The sequence below is a fragment of the Rousettus aegyptiacus genome, unplaced genomic scaffold, assembly GCF_014176215.1.
Source record: "Rousettus aegyptiacus isolate mRouAeg1 unplaced genomic scaffold, mRouAeg1.p scaffold_m13_p_11, whole genome shotgun sequence".
Lineage (NCBI taxonomy): Eukaryota > Metazoa > Chordata > Mammalia > Chiroptera > Pteropodidae > Rousettus > Rousettus aegyptiacus.
The window spans coordinates 36,250,383-36,272,188 of NW_023416286.1; the positions used below are offsets into that span (position 1 = coordinate 36,250,383).

The 21,806-nt window shown below is 33.3% G+C and overlaps 1 protein-coding gene across 1 annotated transcript in view; it reads left to right on the forward strand.

Annotated features, from left to right (window-relative positions):
• TNKS (tankyrase) overlaps positions 1–21,806 on the forward strand; it is a 179,506-nt gene that overhangs the window by 145,578 nt on the left and 12,122 nt on the right. Inside the window, exons 15-25 of the mRNA XM_016136124.2 lie at positions 1,212–1,377; positions 2,739–2,958; positions 3,248–3,357; positions 6,953–7,141; positions 8,959–9,196; positions 9,798–9,880; positions 16,945–17,065; positions 18,286–18,383; positions 19,925–19,999; positions 20,929–21,034; positions 21,608–21,794. Coding sequence (XP_015991610.2) covers positions 1,212–1,377; positions 2,739–2,958; positions 3,248–3,357; positions 6,953–7,141; positions 8,959–9,196; positions 9,798–9,880; positions 16,945–17,065; positions 18,286–18,383; positions 19,925–19,999; positions 20,929–21,034; positions 21,608–21,794 — 1,593 coding nt within the window. The remainder of the gene's footprint in view (positions 1–1,211; positions 1,378–2,738; positions 2,959–3,247; positions 3,358–6,952; positions 7,142–8,958; positions 9,197–9,797; positions 9,881–16,944; positions 17,066–18,285; positions 18,384–19,924; positions 20,000–20,928; positions 21,035–21,607; positions 21,795–21,806) is intronic.

A 21,806-nucleotide genomic window follows, 5' to 3' on the forward strand; every position in this document is an offset into this window, starting at 1 on the left:
TTCAGATATTCTATATTTTTATATTAGTTTACTAAATTATTTCTGTTTATCTAGACAGAGTTTTTAAAGCAGCCATGGAAGCTATTTAGAAATGCAAGAAGGAAGTTTTAACTGAAATGAGCCTCCGTATTCTGAGTTAATTTCATATCATCTCTAAATACAAATAACCAAGTACCTTTCTGTACAGTTACATACCAGAGTGCTGTAGAATTAAACCACACAACTTAGATTTCAATTAGCCATTGTAGATGTCCCTTCTAAAAGGAACACATCAGACATGAGTATTCAATATTATCACTAGCTCTTTCAGAGTGTTCGTTCTAGTGCATTAGAGAGCAACCAACATTTGTTTCTATTGCCTATTTTAGCATGTAGTATTCTGACCTCAAAACAGTTTTTAAAAATTTAAAAAGCACTGATCTCTCTAAATAAAAGGGCACTTGACACCTGGTTTTTGCCATGTCTTAAGTGCAGCCTAAATTTACTCTTTTAATGGACCCTTTTTTTATGGGAACATTTTTTGTCCTTTTAGAATGTCAGCTACCTTCTAATCAGAACTTGGAGTCATCTCAGAATAGTTTGTTCGTAATGAGGCAGCCAGATTTTCTCATCTGTAAACGACAGAGTTTATGGTCGATGCCATTATTTTTCTTACTGAAGTTCTGTATCACTTATATTTTGAGTTTTCATTGCTTGGCACCTAACTATTTAAACCTATATACAGAAACCAGAAGTAATAAAAACCAAAAACAAAAGGTAGAATTTGCCTAAATAAATAAGCTAAATTACATTGTATATTTTATAAATAAGCATACAGTTTTCATGAGGAAAACCCAAATGGAAGAAAATCTGAGAGATGATAAACCAGAAATTACTTTGTACTATTGCTTTAAATTACCTGAATGAAACCTGAATTAAAAGTATTGTAATGAGACTTTTTTCTTTGGAGATATGTATGTATTTTAACAATAAGGATTGCTGTGAAATTTATATACATCACCAAGAAACTAGGGAAGTCCTTATATTGAAAGGGACATTTTTTCGAAATTATTAATTCTTATTTGGAAATGGATGACTATATCTTCAAGACCAGAGAATTTTATTGAGTGTTTAGTATAGTCAGTGCCATAAAAGAATTATATTGTTTTTATTGTAAACATTTTAACTCAAAGATGTGTTATATGTCTTTAAAATAATTTTTTTTTGTTTAGTGGCTTGGTGCCCCTTCATAATGCTTGTTCATATGGACACTATGAGGTAGCTGAGCTTTTAGTGAGGCATGGGGCTTCTGTCAATGTGGCGGACTTATGGAAATTTACTCCTCTACATGAAGCAGCAGCTAAAGGAAAATATGAAATCTGCAAGCTCCTTTTAAAAGTATGTAATTTTAAAAGTTGTGAAGTATAAAGTAATTATATTTATTTTTTGGTTAGTATGTATATGTAATATTACATCAAAGTAAATTATTCTGTTAAGTACAATAAGAGCTATGGAGACAGCTTCCATTTTCCATTTTAAGGGGATGTTTAGGTGTGATAGCATGATACTTACATAGCACTGAGTAGTGTCTGAAGTGCCTTACTGAACTGATTTGATGAAGTTCAGTTCATCACCGTTTATCAAGGAAAGAGTTGAATCAGTTTACATTGCTTATCTAATACTAATGGTATTAATATCAGAAAACATTTGTACAAGGAAGTAACAAGTTTTTTGATCATTTGTTTTTTTCTTACTGGCTGTTTTATTGTTAACAAACTCATTTCTTATTAAATTAAACATATCTTAAAAAAACTTTTAATATCAGATTTTTATTAAAATGTAAGATCATCTCTAAGCAGAGCTGTTCATGAATTTTGGGGGATATATGTGAAATAATAGAAGCTAGTAGTTATATGAAACTAACTTAATAATTTTGTGTTCTTTTGAAAGGATATGACAAATCACCAAAGTATATGTAGTTTTTCTCTTTCTTTTTTTTTAACTAGATTAAAACCTTTGCTGATTAAGTATAAATAAAATTCTTCTACTACCACTTTTTCATTATCAAATATGTTCTTATGAGTCTTGAGAATAAGACTATATATGATACTCATTTTATTATCACTAATTAGTAAGAAATAGTTTTCAGGTTACTGTGAATTCATTGTCTAACTTGGTTTTTTCAAATTTCTCCAGGCTAATGTTATTAATACATTTATACCTAAGTACATGATAGGTGTTAAGACTTACAATGAAAAGATATTAAAATTACCATACTTTCTTTATATTGATCACATTTAAAATTCAGTACTTTTTCTACCTATGTGTCTTCCTCTTCTTACTTATTTTTCACGATATCTACTGAATATTTTTATGTAATCGAAATCTTGTCAAAATTAACATTCTTAATGGAAAAGATCATTCTTAAAAGGAAAAGACATTTCCAAAGACATGTTGGAGCCTGAGAAAGTATATCAGATGAGAAGTAAAAGGTACTCTGTACTTTACCCAATTCACCATCACCATTGATCCTGAGGCTTGGGACTTTGGTTGAGAAGTAGTTAGAAAGCTGATCCAGTATATTGCTATGTAGGGAATTTGCAAAATAAAACAGGATATTGCCTCTGTTGTTCAAAGTACATGTAGAATAGGCATCTTTCCTTGGATAAGGGAAAATGAAGTTAAAAATAAACAAAAACAAGCAAACCTTAAGAAAGATCCTACAGAAAATACAAACCCCATTTGCCTTTTCTTTGCAGCATGGAGCAGATCCAACTAAAAAGAACAGAGATGGAAATACACCTTTAGATTTGGTAAAAGAAGGAGACACAGATATTCAGGACTTACTGAGAGGAGATGCTGCCTTATTGGATGCTGCCAAGAAGGGCTGCCTGGCAAGGGTGCAGAAGCTTTGTACCCCGGAGAATATCAACTGCAGAGATACCCAGGGCAGAAACTCAACCCCTCTGCACCTGGCAGGTAAGCATCACCAGCACTTCCAAGTCTCATTGTCCTTTCTTTGATACCTAATATAGATTAACAGGAGATGAAAGAAATGCCAAGCATAAAGAGTAATATTTAGTAAAATGCTTTCAGTTGATATAATTTTATATAATGTCTTTATTATAAAGACTCTTAATTATGTGATAACAGTATTAGCTTATAAAGCAAAAAGTATTCAGACTTTAACATTTTTCTGGTCCTTATTATTTATGTACTTTTTTTTTTCTTTTAAGCTGACATGTTTGCCTTTTTTCCCTCTTAATAGCAGGCTACAATAACCTGGAAGTAGCTGAATATCTTTTAGAGCATGGAGCAGATGTTAATGCCCAAGACAAAGGTGGTTTAATTCCTCTTCATAATGCAGCATCCTATGGGGTGAGCATGCTAAAGTTCAAGTCTAGAAACTTTGCTGCCATTTACTGCTTTATTAAATGTATACTATACATGAAGTAAGTAGTATCTAACCGATAGCATAATTTAGCACAATTGTAATCTCCTTGGAATATTTCTAGCCTTCCCAGTTAAGCTGAACTATCTTTGACCAGGGACCATGCTTTTTGTAGCTTTTTGGTCTTTTCAACATTATCTAGCACAATAATAGGTGCATAATGGCTGCTGAGTGAATATTTATTGATACAGATAATAAACCTTAACTCTGCATCAAGTAGATTTTAGAAACTGTAAAAGCCAGGAGGTTCTTTTTTTAGGCATGGAAATTGTGGTTGTTTATATTTATCATCGACATTTAAGAAATATTCAAGTAAATGGTTGAACTGTTAGTAGATGTGGTTTCATAGAGTTCGAATAACTAACTAAAACCCCACGGTGAAAGTCTAGTCATTCTCTCAAAGCACTTTAACTGTAATCATCAGCTAGAAGTAGACTAAAAGGAAGAGGAATGTATTGCACTGCTTTGATGCCATTTGTTGAAAATGACTGCCTGGAAGTCACCAAGGCCCACTTCACACCTAATGAATCACACAGGAATAAGATGAATGCTCATGTGCTTGTCTGTTCATCTACTTAGTACCCGTTTGACTATAAAAATTCACAGATGCCAGATTTTACATACTAGGAGTTCTCATAGTTGAAGAGGACAATTTCTAGATTTGCCAAAGCCTGACAAACTATAAAAACTAGTCACTGTAATTTCTATATTCTCTTAACTCTCTTCTTCCTTGCCCTTTATAATGAGAATATCCTCATCTTCTCATGCCTCCTTACAATGACCAAGAATGTTTCTCTTTTTTCTACTTTCTTCTTACCTTTCTTAAATTCAGGCCCACACAATGTTTTTACATTGTATTTGTCATTTAAAGCATTTGTGTTGAAGCTAGGTTCTGAAACCATATTAAATTGACTTTCTCCTAGAAATATTCCAAGAGCTTAGTCCTTTTCTAGACCTTCTAGTTCAATACTTTGTTCATATATTGTATAGAACTGAGCTGTAGCTTATTTACTGCATTTGTCAGCCTTAAATTTCAGTTACTATTTTTGCCCTAGTGGTGTAGCTATTCAAAAGACTTACGGATTGTGTTTTTAGCATACTAGGGTAGTAATAGACTCCTTTATTGCTCTTTCAGATGTTTGTCAGCAAATTAAAAAAGCATATAACTCATTTCTCTAAGCATAAACTATAAATTCAATATAAAGAAAGTTTAAGGATACATACCATATATAGAATTCGTTTTACAGACACACACATAATTTTCCTTGGACTATCTAATTTTGGAAGCCTATTGAAATTAGTCTACTAAATTATATTATTCTGCCAATATATATGGGAGTAGAATAAAATTAATCATCAGAAACACAATTTAAATAGTCCATAACCTTATTGTAGAGAAGCTTGAAATTATTCCATGCTTTTGGGTTAACTGAACAAAAATAGCTATTCTTTTCAACATATATCCTCGAATAAAGGAGATAAATTACTGGGTTTTAAGTGACTTTGATAGTATATTATATTTAAAAATTGTTAATACTACTTAGAAAAAGTACCTTTTTTTTTTGAAATGTCTTAAGAGAGCGAAGACTGTCTTAAGGAAAATACAAAGAAACATGCCCTAATTCCCATCTTGGAATAGTTCTTTCTTTCCCTTCCGTATCTCTCATCCCATTCTCATGAAAGTCAGCTTCAAATAACTCAGTATATCACAGTTGAGCAACATCATGAGTTAGAAATTTATTCTCAACAGATAATGTGTTTCTTAGTTAATTATTAAAAGTAATCAAATATGCCAGGAAATATCCATGAAGAACCCAAATGTGCCCATTACACAAAATTATAGAATATTGAAGTGGAAATGGATTTTAGAAATACTTTAATGGTAACCAAACTAGCATCCCTAAATGTATTTATAAGAATAAAGTAATATTTTTTTTCTTTTCAAAAGCCTAATCATGGAATCAGTATTACCTTTCTATAATCAATTCTTTTTTTCTTTATGCATTTTTTAAATTTTATTTTATTATTAGTTTCAAGTATATAGTACATTAGTTAGACATTTATGTAGTTTATAAAATGATCCCCCTAATTATTCTTTCTCTCCTCTGGCTCTTCACCTAGCCATTACAGTAATGCTAACTGTATTCCTTATGCTGCGCTCCCCATCCCCGTGACCATCTATCAACTACTAATTTGTATTCCTTTAACCCTTCACCCCATTCTCCCAGCCCCCCATCTCCCCTCCCTTCTGTGAGTCTTGTTCTTGCAATTATCTTAACCTTATTTTATAAGGACTTTTGGGAAGAAGCTAAAATCTTTTGCTATATGGAACTTATCGAGAGTACCTACTCTCCTTGAAACTTTCTCCTACATTGTTTTTCATGGCCTTGCCTCTTTTTAGCTCTTCTACATTCTTATTGCCCCTTTTGTCTTCCACTCTCCTTTCCCAGAATATCATTCTCAAGGTTTTATCCCCCTTGTGATCATCTTTCTGTATTCCTTTTCTTGAGCTCATTTATCAAGTAGCTACAGCTGTCAACTCAATGTTTCCATTTTGTCATCCCCCTTGAGTCCCTACACCTAGTGCTAGGCACTTAGTAGGTATTCAGGAAATGTTTGGTTGGTCGATGAATGGATAAGAGAGAGTAAGTGAGTAAATAAATGATGCCCTCTTATCTGTGCTCCAGCCTTTTATGTCAAACCATTTATAGAACATCATTTGATCCTTTATCTCAAAAACTATGTACACCAAGTGAACCTTGTCTTTCTTAGTTTCATTCCTACTTGAACTTATCCTACTCAGTTTCTGTTAATTATTCTACATTTGTTTTTTTAATCTTCTAGAGCAAGTTTTTTTTAAAAGGTAGTCATCTTGACTTTTCTTCTCTTCCTCTATTGGTCATTTAATTTGTCTTTCTAAAATTCTTTTTTTTTTCCCCCTTTCAAAATTTCTCAAATTTAGCTTCCTTTTTCATTCTTCTCTGATCATCACAGTTCAAGATCTCATCATTGCATGCCCAGGTTATTAGTCAATGTGTTTGCTGCTGACATTTTCTTCACCCCCTAAGTCACTGGGGACATGGCAGACTAATTTTTGGAAAATGTTGTGTTGTGTTACATTACTTTCCCAGAGGCTGACTCTTTTAATAAACAGATCAGATGGAAATGGTTTAGAAGAGAAATGGAAAGATAAGAAAAGCAGTGGGTATAGAATATTTGTTTGAAATGTTTGACAGACAGACCATTAATAGGAGACTTGAAGTCAGGTAGTAGTTAACATTTTATGTGTTTCTTTTTAAAATAGTCCTGAATGTTAGAAGGCTGAATAAAAATTTTTTAATGCTCCTATGAAGAATTAAGATTTACAGGGTTAAAGAATAATTGTGGGACTAATATTTTAGGGGAGGCAAGGAAAGACGGAGTCCAAAATACAGGGATGTTAAGTAAAAGCCAAGTATATGTGGTAGAGCTTTACCAGATAATCCCATTCTTAACTCTTCTCTTCCTTTTATTTTTCTTCAGCATGTGGACATAGCAGCATTATTAATAAAATACAACACGTGTGTAAATGCAACAGATAAATGGGCATTTACTCCTCTTCATGAAGCAGCCCAAAAAGGAAGGACCCAGTTATGTGCTCTCCTCCTAGCACATGGTGCAGATCCAACTATGAAGAACCAAGAAGGCCAGACACCTTTAGATCTGGCAACAGTAAGTCCTCATTTCAAAATATTCAGAATTGCTTATTATACTTTCAGAGATGTCATTCAACTCCAGGGCTTAGCAGGTTTAGCTTTAATATGCATATTTTACTTAGAGTAAGAACAAATTTCCTTCTATAATTTTTTTAAGTTCACTTTTTTAATATAATTTAAAGGTCTGTTATACAACTGAGTGGTAAGTTAATTCATTTTGCCATACTTGGAGGGAAAAGGTGAATCTTAGAAAAATCACATATCTAATCTTCAAAGAATTACATTTAATTTTACACCTTCTACATTTGTAAACTGATGTTTATGATAATTTACCTGAGGCTTTGAGGTAGTCAAAGAAAAATTAACTTCCGGCCAGTATTTTACTCTTCTGAAGATGGTAAAGAAAATTGATGTACTGTAGAAATATTTTCAAAACCAAGAATTAAGTTTTTATGGTTAAAAATTATTTAACTACAAAATTAAACAGCATCATCTACCGAGAACTTTCTGAAAAGCAGGGAATTACGGTATGATCACAATAATTTATAATTTTTTGAGGCAGAAATACATTTCCAAGCTACATTATGTTTGATGTATTTGTTGCTAAGTAACAAACGATATCAAAACAACTAATAGCTTAACCAAAATCGAGTGAGTGGCTTACTACAATGATTTATTATTAATGTTTATTTATTTACTATTTAAACATTATTAAATATTTCTTATTTCTCACAGTTCTGTGGGTAGTTCTGCTGTTTGTGCACTTAACTTTAGCTGAGACCTCAGCTGAGGCTGCGCTGTCTGAGACAGCCTTTCATCCTACAGGATCTCTACATAGTATGCTGACACTCAGTTGCCCAAACGTCTTTACAGCTTGGAGGGTGGTATCTTAGAAGGAAAAAGTAGAAGCTGCAAGTCCTTTAAAGCCTGGCTTAAAAACCTAAGAACATTACTTCCTCTGCATTCTATTGATCACAGCAACTCATGGGCAACCCAGATGCCAGGGAAAGGAAATAGACACCACCTCTTGGTGGCAGGAGTGGCATGCACATACACAGAGGAAGGAATTAATGGCTGGCTACCTTTGGAGGCTCGCTCCCACATCCTTTAACAGCAGTTATGCCTAATGAACTAAAAAGTTCATGAATAAAGTAGCCAAATTAAAGTGCTGTCCCTTTAAAATGTCACCAGATTTTAATTGTACATTAAATTAAATGTGCACTAAATAACCGAACAAAAATTATTTTAGTCATTAAAACATAAATAAAATATAGTAAACAAATATGGAAACTTCTTCTAAAGAAAAGGTTGAAAATCAACAAATGTATTTTTAATGAAAGGCAAAATATATTTTTTTATACCATTCAAATCTTTATTGACTTACACACCTTTTAAATGCACATGTAATCAGTATAAACAATTGTGTGCATATTTTTTCACTTAGTGTTAAAGCGTTTTCAAGAATCAACATAGTCCACATTCTTAAGAGTTTTTTTTTCATAGTTAACTCTCTTTATGTGTGTGTGGCGAGAATATGATCTCAGCAAATTCAAGTATGTAATACAGTATTCTTAACTATAGTCACCAGGCCATACATCAGATATTTTAAAAACGAATTTTTTTTAATTATATAGTTTCTCCAGTTTTACTTACTAAAACTACTGAGACTCTTTGGAGCTGTGGGTCAGAAGATGAAAGGAAGAAATGATTTAAATAGGAGATACGAGGCATTTATTAAAGAATAAATTCACAAAGCACTTGGTCCTTAGTAAAAAACTTACCACTTTAAAATGCAGTATTCTTTGTATTTTTTTGTATTATTATTATTTTTAGGCTGACGATATCAGAGCTTTGCTGATAGATGCCATGCCCCCAGAGGCCTTACCGACCTGTTTTAAGCCTCAGGCTACTGTAGTGAGTGCCTCTCTGATCTCACCAGCATCCACCCCCTCCTGCCTGTCCGCTGCCAGCAGCATAGATAACCTCACTGGCCCTTTAGCGGAATTGGCAGTGGGAGGAGCATCCAACACAGGGGATGGTGCAGCAGGCACAGAGAGGAAGGAAGGAGAAGGTGAGTAGACCCTGGTTCTTGTCTTTTGTTTTTATAATTAACAGATTGACTTTTTTTCTATTGATAATTATTGAACACCTCATTTACAGACATCTGTAAGTTTTTATATACACAATACCTTATAAGAAATATGTTTTCATAGAAAAAGCTTCTGGGTACCTACATTGTTCTTAGGTATATCCCAGTACATCCATTTCCTACTATAGTATCTTATTGAACTACTGAGTGAGTCTTATTCCTGAAGTTGATCAGGAAAACACTAAGATATTATTTAAGGAATGAAAACTAAAATGATAACTGATACATTTGGAATTTTATACTCACTGTTAAATATTTCATTAAAAGCATTAGATTGTGCTCTATAATATTAAAATTAATATAAATACTACTGATTTAATAAAAATAAATTCTACTTTTACTTTTCAACCAAATTCAGAGATAACTTGAAGTGTTTGAATGAAGTTTAGGAGTATTTTACACTATTAATATTATCTGCATAGCCAAGAGTATCAAAGAGCCATGGCTTAAAAAAATATACTGGAACTTCCTTTAGAGTGATAAACTTTTTTCTAAGAAACTTTAATTAATTTGTCTCTTTTAGTTGGGGGTCTTGACATGAATATCAGCCAATTCCTAAAAAGCCTTGGTCTTGAACACCTTCGGGACATCTTTGAAACAGAACAAGTAAGCTCTATTTTATATAGTTAAGTCTTTTTAATTAAATATTAAGAGTTATTTTTCACTTATTTCTTTTTTGCTTCTTAACTGCTATTTTAAGACCCACAACGAATTTCTAAAGAAGACAGGGGAGCCCAGTATTTTATACCTTTCCCCAGAATTGTTTAACAGATGATGGGAGTTTTTAATTGTTATTTTGTTATATCTTTATAAGCAGTCTGGCTCTACGTTTTATTACATGTCAAAACCACCTCAAAAGAATGTTTTCAAAATCTTCATTATTTTTTTTCCAAAAAGTGTTAGCACTTATCTCATTGCATTATTGATTGATATGACTAGACTCCACTTAAAAACAATGAGGAATTATTTAGCAAAATTTTAATGAAGCAATCGTCATTAAATTTGAAAGCAAAGTAATATGTGGACAGTGAACCTTTATAAAATCGTCCCTTAATGAAGTTTCTGTTGTCCGGTTAGAGTCTAAAATAATGTTGAACCAAGACTTAGCCATGTAGTCAAATAGACCTATCCTATCTTTTAATACATCTCAAGTATCTGTGAAGGTCTTAGTATGAAGTCATCATTAGGGTGTTTATGAATTAAGATCATTCTGTTCTTAAACAGGATAATAAGTTTTTAACTTAATATCCTATGATCTTATTACCCATGGGCAGTGTTAAATATTAAATAATAATTTTTCAGTGTATACAAATATTGAATCACTGTGTTGTACATATGAAACTAATGTTATATGTCAATTATATCTCAATAAAAAATAAAGATTAAAAAGTGAATAAGTATCTGAGTTTAAATTAACTATTATTGACATACGTAGAATCTTAGAATAGGAAAAGTCTTCAAAGATTATTAAGTCATTCTCCTAGATATAAGAATTACCTTTTTAACATCCATATAGGAAGATAATTTGTTAAATTTGGGCAGGTGTAATAAAATGCATGTAATTTAAAGTGTGCCATAATCAGCCCCCACGTGTAATCCATTGATCTTATGTTTACACTTACCCTGTTGTGCACAGAAATCTAATCTCTGGTCTACATATGTATTAGTCACAGGGCTGACTAACAAATTACCACAAACTTGATGGCTTAAACAATAGAAATTTATTTCCCTTACAGTTCTGGAGGCCTCAAGTTCAAAATCAAGGTGTCAGCAGGGCTACACTCCATACAGAAGTTCTAGGAGAGAATCTGTCTCATGCTGCTTCTAGCTTTTAGTGGTTGAGGGCCCCTTTGGCTTGTGATCACATAACTTCAGTCTCTGCTTCCATCTTCACAATGCCTTCTCTGCATCGGCCTTCTCTTTCATGTGCCTCTTATGAGGACACTTGTATTGAATGTAATGTCTACCCATATAATCCTAGATGATCTTCTTATCTCAAGATCCTTAATTATATCTGTAAAGATATAAAAAAGTTTTGTAAATAAGGTTCTTTACAGGTTTGGGGGATCAGAACATATCTTTTTGAGGGCCACCATTCAGCTCACTACAACATCATATATCTCTTCATACATTTAAGACCTAGTCAACGTGTCATGGACTTTTTACCCTTTCAACCACTCACCCCTGCAAACTTTGTTCTATTTTAAGATAAATATGTCTTCTTTTTCAATTATTCTTTATATGGGCATAGTTTCCAAATTCTTCACTAGCCTCTTTGCCTTACTCTGATTTTTTTGTAGGCTGATAGTCACGTAGAAATTCATTAAAAACCTCAGGCCTTTCTCATATACTGTGAAGATTTTCTAATATTGTGTGTTGTTTTTTTAGCTAAATTTCTTTATATTGTTTATTATAGTTTGTCTTTAATGCTCTTAATGATCAAAAGAGTTGAGTAGATCACAAATATAGGGAACAATCTGGTGACAGCTGGCAGGGGTCAGGTAGTGGAGTTGTGGAATTGGGAGAAAGGGGTGAAGGGTTAAAGAAGTACAAATTAGTAGTTGGGAAGTGGTCATGGGGATGGGAGCACAGCATAGGGAATGTAATGTCTAGGTGGAAAGCCAGAGGAAAGAGCAATTAGGGGGATCATTTATAAACTGTAGTAATGTCTAACCAAGCTGGATACTTGAAACTAATAATAAAATTAAATTTGAAAAAAGATCATTAACAGTTAAATAATAAAAAAAAAGTTAAGTAGAAATAGGAGTGAAACTTAATTAAGAAGACCTTAATTCTGATGATTTTCTCCATTTTATGAACTGTGTAATATTGGATAAAGCATTAAACTTGTCACTTCCCTTACCTATAGAATGTAATAATACCTTCAAATGTCCAGATAGTTAAAATTCCCAGTAATACTGTACTTCTGTACTGGTTTTTAAAATACACTTTGATGAAGCATCAGCTGGGTCTTCCAACTGGTAGTGAGGACTTATATAGACTGCTGTAATAATTTCTTTTTCCTTTAAGCTTCACCTACCATTGATTTGCCCTCTGGTTTGGAAATTATGAGAATATCCTAAATTATAAGAATCTTTTTCCCTTTTCGTCACTGACAGTATTACAGCTGTTTTAAAAACATTATCCTTTGCTATTGTCATATTCCAGCCATTATCCTTTCTTCCCAAATCATATCTACAGACTGAAATTTCACACATCTTTTCTTGATAAAACTAAGGCCCTAACTCAAATAAACAATTCCAATTGACCACTGGAAGTTTTTCAAAGGACTTCAGTTCCTACTCTTTCAGTCAGTTTACATTATAATTTTGTTTTATTTTTTTCTTTTTACCTTATATATTTAGTATTTCAGTAATGGATTTCTGGTGGCATGTTTATCTCATTGTATTGATTTTAATAATTTAGTCTTAACAGTTGGTTCTTTTGACAGCTTATCCTGATTTCATTGGTTTCATTGTCATCTTTGTCATTGCCATTTTGTTCTGAGTAAATGGTTCCATTAACTTTTTTCCTTGCCAGAATAATTTCTATCTCTTTAATCAATATGCTGACTATTCCACTTAATATATATTACCTAGTACAGTTCCTTGCCTCTAGACAAGTGACATTATCTTTCCATTGAACTGTGTTTAACAGTCTTTTGGCCCAATCGCCAAGGATTCAAATTAATTTTTATTTTAACTGGAAGTATTACTTGACTAGCCTTCAGTTATAGAGTAATAAATTGTGTAACCCATTTCCTAACTTACCATGGAATTTTATCCTGTTAATATTCTGTATCAGACTAGTAATATGTGATGATGGTCAAAATATTGTGTACTGAGAGAAGGTGTGAGGATGCATGCATTGTACTCATTTAATATATGTCTGTTTAGCTTAAGCCAAAGAGTTATACTGCTTCCTGATATGCTTTGATACATAATATTTTATTGCTTCTGTTCCTACTCATGGATACTTCTCTCTCAATGGAATGGAGAATGCAGTTATTTATTTCTGGTCTCAGGAAAACTCTTCAGAGTATCATAGCCTTACCTCTTCAGTTATTCTCTCAGAAGTTCCCAACTAACCTGACTTGTTTGACGTATATACTTTGCCAAGTTCTACATTAAATAATAAATACCTGTGTCCTTTACACTTAATTGAATATAGTACCAGTGTCACTTTGGCCCTTCATTTATAATGTAGCTTCCTGACTAGAACACTTTCTGTGGGAAAGACCAATTTGATTTACATTGCAGTTCCTGGAACACTATGACTTAAATACTATGACTTAAAAGACTCCTTGTGGACATATTTATGGTAAACCTACATATTTTCATGAAAAGTGACCGTATAAATTTTTATTTCAGATTTTTAAAGACAAAATCATGGACTCAAGTAAATTCATTGTGAACATAGCTATAAAGTTAGTTCTAGTAAGTGTTATTCTAGCTATCAACCTTTTAAGCCCAAGTAGAAGGCCTTTTTCATTAAAACTCATTTTTCTCTCTCCACTCTAGGTAAAATGAACAAATCTGAGAAACAAGATATAGCCCTTCTTAAAGTGACATTTACTTTATATGCAAGATTTAGCTGATAACATGGATAATCTTTACTTAAAAGATTATAATTTGATTTTAATATGTGCTGAGTATAACTTGCCCAACAAATTTGTCATTTCCTGGATATAACTAAGTTAAGATTTTTTTAAATGAATTAAAGATACTTTTTAGAAAAATATTTCTAGCAGCATAAAAGCCTGGAATCTTGGAGCAACATGTCTAAAATATAACTAACCTCCGCTTCTAGTATTTCATTTTTTTTTTTTTGATACAATAATCTCATAATCACTCAGCTTCAGAGTTTTAGAATAATTTTTATGCCCATTCTTTTATTCTCCCTTAACCATTTCTGTTTACGAGGCCCTGTCATCTCTCCCTTTGAGTTGCTTTCTCCGATTCATTCCTTCCACTCCACTCCATCTTCATCTCGTTCATAGTCGCTTTCCCTTCCAAACCTGCCTTTTATAATGCCACTGTCGGCATTATGTTGTGTCTCCTAAAATACAATTTTGATTGTATTACTCTACTGAAAAGTCCTCCTTGGACCTTTTAGATAGCATCTTAATACATAAAGCGCATTAAGATCTACTCTTAGCCTACTGCTCTATCCCTTCCTTTATTTATTTCCTTATAAACATCTTTCTCTAACCTTTTTAAACATCGATACTTAGAGTCTCTAAAATGTTCTGTGTTCTCTTCCTGGATTTTCCTTTTGCACATGCTATTCCCTTTGTCTTAAGCACCCTTCCCTCTGTTCTCTGCCTGATTAGCTCCTACTTCTTAGCTAAATTATTACCTTCTTCTAAGAACCTTTTCTGACCCCCTTCTTGCTCCTTCCCAGCCCTACTTATAGCCTCTACCAAGTATGTAACCTTCCCAAGAGTTCCCACAGGGATACTTCCAAAACATTTACCAGGCTTTACCATGTTTTTGTGTTTCCTTTTTATCTCCTTGCTATAGGAAATACATGAACTTTGGTGGTAGTGCTCTGTTCACTTTCTGGTCCCACACTCTTACTGTTATTTTGTACCAGTTATTTAACCTTCTGAGCTATACTGGGTTGTTTTAGAATGAAATGAAATGTTTAATTAGTTTTTTTCTGGAACTATCTAGCATATAGAAAGTAGTCATTAAACATGTGTGAATGAATGAACAATTATAAATCTGAAATCCTTAGCTTACCATTTAAGTTTTCCAGTGGCACTGCCTGATAGATATGGGACTAGGTGGGTATCTTGTAAGTCAAGGAAACTAATTTAGTGTTTAGTTATGTTAGCTTTCTAGTCATCCCTTCTAAGAAATACAAGTAAGGGAAAGATAGAAACGTCAATACATTTCAGTCATCTGTGTATGATTTTTATGACTTCTCTGAGCCTAAGTTTCCTCAAAGGGACATTAATAGTACTTCATGGGTTATCGTGAGGATTAAATGAGGTATTCATTTTATGCTTGGAGCTATATAATGAACAAGCATATTACGTTCACTGTTTCTTCTTTAGAACTGTGTAGAGAATACCATGCTTTGCTGGCCTGGTCTCTGCTGCTTCCAGATATGCACTGTATGTATCAGTTCAGGAAAGCTTAAGGATTCTTTGAATTAAAGGTACCACAAGATAAGAGATTCTGTTTTTATGTCAACCCTTATTTGAAGTGAAGTTTAGAATATATAGAAGAAAAATAATGCGATAGCGATAATGTAGTAAACCCTGTGCATGGTTTCCAAATTAAAGTCCCATCTAGCTAAAAATGTAAAGGCTCCTATCGTGTTGTGAACTATTCTTTCTCAAAGATGTATATTTCAGAACTGTTGCTTTTTAAAAGCTCTGCTGAAAACTTTCTTTGGGTGATGGGAAATGAATTGCCCATTTTGTGCAATGGAGCAATTATTTCTTAAATGGCCATTTAGGAGCAATATAGTAAATTATTTCCAAAGACTGAGTGATGGATGCTTGTTGTGCTGAGATGATCAGACTCAATATATAATACTTCATTCTGACAATAAAAATCAGCAGCGCTCCAGGCCTAATTTGTCAGTTTTTAAAAATGTGCAAGTGTAAAGGTAGAGAAGCTAAGGATACATAAAAATATCTCATTTGAATTTGAAAAGGGGTGTCTGTAAAAGGATTCCTCAGTTTCCCAAGGAAAAAGAAAATCAAAGGATAATCTTATGAAGTAGTATTTGAATTGTCACAGGGTCAGCTTCTGAGCTAGAAAATCATATGTTCAGCCCTCAAAAAATGTGGTCACCCACGATTTCATTCTGTGCATTCAGAATACTGCCACTGGGTGGCAGTGGAGTCACAGTTACTTTTAGTCAGCAAAAGGTAATTTTGAGTCATGGTGATAACTAACTAATCAATCTCTGTCTACAGGGATGAATAATCAAACATTAAAACCCACTGTTTTGTACAAAAATAGAATGTATGATAGGCTTGAAGAACTGTTAAATCTGAGAATTTACAAGAGAAATTAAAATCCATCTACCCTCTTCTCCAAATTGGAATTCTTTATATGGCTTCTATATAAAATGGTCTGTAATCTAACTAAATACTTGTAATAGAAATCTCATTACTTTCTAAGGCAGTTTTTCCATGCTTGACTATATCTTTGCTCTGGGAAGTTCCTCCTTATTATTATAAAAATCCTCCTTACCTAAAATTGTTAACTCCTTTTGCCACATTCTGTTTCATTGTGCTAAACACCTCTCTCTTTCCCCTACCATTCATCTTTGCTACCTGCTGAATACTAGGATATGGTATTTCCCCCTTTGCAAGCTACTGGTTGTTCCTTCTTATATCTTGAGGCAAGCAAAAGGTGGTAGAATTAAATAATCAAAAGGAAATTTAGCAGTGATCATTTTACATTTCTATAGCATTATTTCTCCCATTTTAATTCTCCATTGACTAAAAGCAAATTAAGTATTTAAAGTGAGCAAAAAGCTACTAAAATTATCAAGACAACTTTAAAATGGTAAGTTTCTGCTTATAATGGAAATGAAAGAATTTTTTTTAATTTGAGTAGATATATAGCATTGAAGACAAATAGAAGCATTTTTATTATCTGAGAAACTGTTAGAGATTTAGCAATGAATTTTGTTTCACTTTTCAGATTACGCTAGATGTATTGGCTGATATGGGTCATGAAGAGTTAAAAGAAATAGGCATCAATGCATATGGACACCGCCATAAACTAATCAAAGGAGTAGAAAGACTCCTGGGTGGACAACAAGGTAAGCTATTCAGAAACAATAAATTTCAGAAATTAGTGGTACAAGGTAAGTGTCAGGGCTGGCATCTGAACTCAGGCGGTCTGACCCCAGAGCTTGTGCACTCACTGGATGTAGCACCTCCTGCCTTCTCCATCTCAGTTATTGGCATCGTTCTCCCTCTAATTGCTCCAGCGCGAAATTTGAGTCATTCTTGCCTCTTACCACAGCGTATGCCCTGAATATCTCTGGAATTTACACTTCTGCCCTTTCCTGCTACTGTCTCCTGATCCAAGTCACCATCATTTTTCTCCTGGAATCTCACAACCACCTTCCAGCTTATCTCTGAGCTTCACCTTTGCTTCCCCTCCAGTACCTTCCCTCCACTGTAACCAGAGATTCCTTTCAATATGACCAAATGATCATATCATTTCATTGCTTAAAACCCTTCAATAGAATCCTGTTGCTTTTAGGATAAAATCAGACATTCATAACATGGCATTTCATAACCTGACCTTTCTCTCTTACTTCATCTTGTACCTTTTTCCTTCCCTTACAACTGTCAGCTTAGTCTTTTTCCATCATACTTTGCTGTTACAAGCCTCCTATCTTTCTTCTTTGTATGCCTCTATGTTTATCATTTCTCTCTTTGTTAGAAGTACATCCACTATGGGAAAGCAAGAAGAGAGAAAAGAAACATCTTGAATTAGTCAAACGAAGCTAATAAAATTACAAGAGTGACATGAAACTAAAGGTTAGGAAGTTTTGAGCTGGAGTCTTGCTTACTTATCTGTATTAAATGAACAATGATAGGGAAATTAACAAGAGTAATGTATTTTAGACTTTTATTGTAAGGGACCATTTGAAACCATCTCACAGTTTTCAGAAAAGGATACTTCTTATATTTTAGATCCAACTACATTATAATTACAGTGGGTTTCTTTTTTGTATCAACCATAGCTTCATATATGTTCATGATCGAATTTAGTTCAATAATTAATTGTCGAGCCCTGCTGTATGTATAGGGAACTCTATAAGAACAGATAAAATTGATCCCCAAGCACATCTCCATTACTTCCCATGTCTTTGGATGTACTTGTTTAATATAACCTTATATATTAAGTTCCAACTTCAAGTAGTTTAGACTTGTTCCAAAACTCAATTCTTTATGACAAAGTTTTTCCTAAAATAGAGCTTGAATGGTATAGACTTATGTTAACTATATTAACTTTTGTTTCCTGCAGGCACCAACCCTTATTTGACTTTTCACTGTGTTAATCAGGGAACTATTCTGCTAGATCTTGCTCCAGAGGACAAGGAATATCAGTCAGTAGAAGAGGAGGTAATGTATATCAAAATTTTTAGTTATCAAAAAACATTTTTTTTTAAGTTATCATTTTCTGAAATCTGTGGTTAAACCTCTTTTTCCAAGAGAGGTAAGCTTGTCTTACTTTTATATATAGTCACTTGCCTATTATCATATCTCCCATAACCACTGTGGAGGAATATTGCCAAATTTAAAGTAGGACTATGAATTAGAACTGTGCCACATGGTTTTCATGCCATAAGCCTAAGGTTTCCAATGGCTGATTTAGATCTCTTTTTGTTCTGGAGATTTTCTTGAAACTCATTTAAGTAAGGACCCTATTAGAACAGTATTTCTTTTTGTATTGTTAAAATGCTCCCTAAGAATGATATGGAGTGAGACTTGTCTCAAGATACCTCTCTTGCATTTTGTACGTCGTTATAAAACATGATTATAAAATTTCATGCCTAATTTTCATGTATGCTTGGGAAATTTGAGTCATTCTTCCCTTTCCTCTGAGTCACCTTTCATTTCTCTAGTCACGATGATTTTAAAGCACCATAGTAAGGCAATTTGTATGAACCTCCTGGTAGACAGATGCCATACAGATTCCCTCTACGACAGCTTCTGCCTCACTTCCGACACATAATAAACAGAGTGCCTACTGGTATTATTTTGCATAGCAAGGAATGCCTACGTTTTCTGTTTATTTTCTGCTTTTTAATTAATGCTTATATCATTGTCATTATGGGAACTCAGGACAATTACCTTAAGGTAGTATTTTAGCTCATAGCCAGTTCTTCAGGAAGCCATCATGTCTTCTGGTGTGTTATTGCCTAATCATCTAGCAGATAGCAAATTCTGATAATAATGTCAAAATGTGATGAATAATTTCATGTATGGAATGGCGAATTAAAGAGTTAACTCTGAGTCAATTTTATGAGAAATTTAGGTCTTTAAAACATTTTACTTTTTCAGAATAATTTGTTTTAATTTGGAAAGTAGAAGAAGGATGAGCAGTATTCAGAAGGAAGTTATTCCATGTAGTAATTTGTTATATTCAACTTCCCCCCATCTGTGTAGATATACTTTGAGATCCCAAATCGAAGAGATAATATGGCTGTATCATCTAAGGAGCAAAAATTTATCGATTATGAGAAATTCTTTGCATTTATTTTTAGCATTTGTCCAGTGAGGTATTAATTGAATATGAGAGATTTTAGTTTAATGTAATCACAACACTGCTTCCATTCTCAGTAACATAAAATAGTAATGTAGATGACTTCACGTGATATTTTGTTTCCTCATTGTTTTTAAAGAAAAAGTCATTTGAAGCTTTTATTAAGAAATAAAAATAAAATGCAGAATTTAAATGGACTATATTCTCACCAGAAATACTTATCTACTAAACTTGTTGATCGATTTATAGTGAACTCCTATTTATTTATAAGTGCTAAATCTTAGACTCAGCAGTGAAATGATGTAATAGATTTGAAATGTTGAAAACAAATAAAGGAGTCTCTTTAAATTTATACACCAGCATGTTTTCAGAAAGTTTGTTATTTTGTTTCTTATAGATGCAAAGTACAATTCGAGAACACAGAGATGGTGGTAATGCTGGTGGCATCTTTAACAGATACAACGTCATTCGAGTAAGTTTTTAAAATTTCAAGGTAAAAATTAGATTACAGAGCTTGCCTGGAAATCAGATATCGACAGTGAAAAAAATTTTGCCTGAACATCAAATATCAACAATTAAAAACTCAAGGATAGTCAGTTACCTGTTGCCCTGCAATCAAATGTCACCCTCATCACTATAATTAATCTCTAATCCCTCAAGACCATACTTCATTCAAAATAGAGACACCCAGGTAACACCAAAGCTACAAACAGAAGACCAGATCAGCTTGTATTGGTGATCCAAATATAGTGATGAAACTCCCAGCTCATCCACAAATTTGGACCATGGCTGAAAGTAATTTTTGTTAATCACCATTTCAAAGTAACGTTAAAGGCCTGGATTTTCCAATCTGATTGAGTCAGTGATTATATCAGAATGCATATATCTCCTAATCTCAGTATCTTAATTTCTAATATGGGATAGATGACTACTATATGCATTTTTCAAAGGGATACCACGAAGATGAATAAAATCTGTAAAGAACTAGTTTAACTCTTTGGGTAAACAGACCTGTGGAAGTTTCGCTGGTGCACATCAGAATTACACAGGGAGCTTTTTGAAAAATACAGATTTACTGGCCCCTATATCCTAAAATTCAGCAAGTCTGGGGAGGAGTCTAGGAATAACCTTTTTTTTCTAACTCCTTGGGTGACTCGGAAGTACAGCCAGGTCTGGTGCAGAATAACAAACAGAAACCATAACTGAAAAATTATATTACTAAAGCCAGAGTAGGAACTGAATTATCCTGACCTGGCAATTTTATCATTTTTAAGTAATGTCTTAAACAAACAGAACAAAAATTGGACCTTCCTAAAGGAAAGCACACCTTTCATTTTAAATTGTAAACTATGAATTAACATACATTTCACTAAATTGCTTCTTTCTTCCTCATCCTTAAAGATTCAAAAAGTTGTCAACAAAAAGTTGAGGGAACGATTCTGTCACAGACAAAAGGAAGTGTCAGAGGAGAATCATAACCATCACAATGAGCGCATGTTATTTCATGGTGAGTGTCATGACAGTGATTATAGACATCTCAGGGCTTTCACAGAGCCCAACAAAATTAAAAATCTGTGTTATTGACTATATTAGTATTGTGTTAAAAATGGTTCAGTTTTTTCCCAAATAATTACATGTTAATACTAGCTTTTAACACATTACATTCTAGTACAAGGTTTCTAAGGCATGTACAATGAAAATAACTTATCAGAAATTGTTTCAGAACTTAAATTGCAAGTTGAGCCATCAAAAGAATGAAATAGTTTATTGTAGTTTATCAGATTATCTCTGCTTGCTTAGAGATTGGGAATAAAATAATCTGTATTTTCAAAGCCACGTTGTATTTTGCTATCTAAAAACTCATGCCATCTGCAAAATCCATGTAACATCTTTGCTTGGTGAGCACTGTGGGTCCTTGATAAGATTTTAATACATGATAATAATTTTGTCATAGACATCTTATGAAATTAACTTCAGTTATGTATTAATTACTCGATATTAATCTGCCAAATGCAAATAGTATAAAGCTAATCGAGATTCTAGAAAATTGTTCACAAACTAATATATCTTTATATTTTAGGTTCTCCTTTCATTAATGCCATTATTCATAAAGGATTTGATGAGAGACATGCATACATAGGAGGAATGTTTGGTGCTGGGATTTATTTTGCTGAAAACTCCTCTAAAAGCAACCAGTATGTTTATGGAATTGGCGGAGGAACGGGCTGCCCCACACACAAAGACCGGTCATGTTATATATGTCACCGGTGAGCATCTTA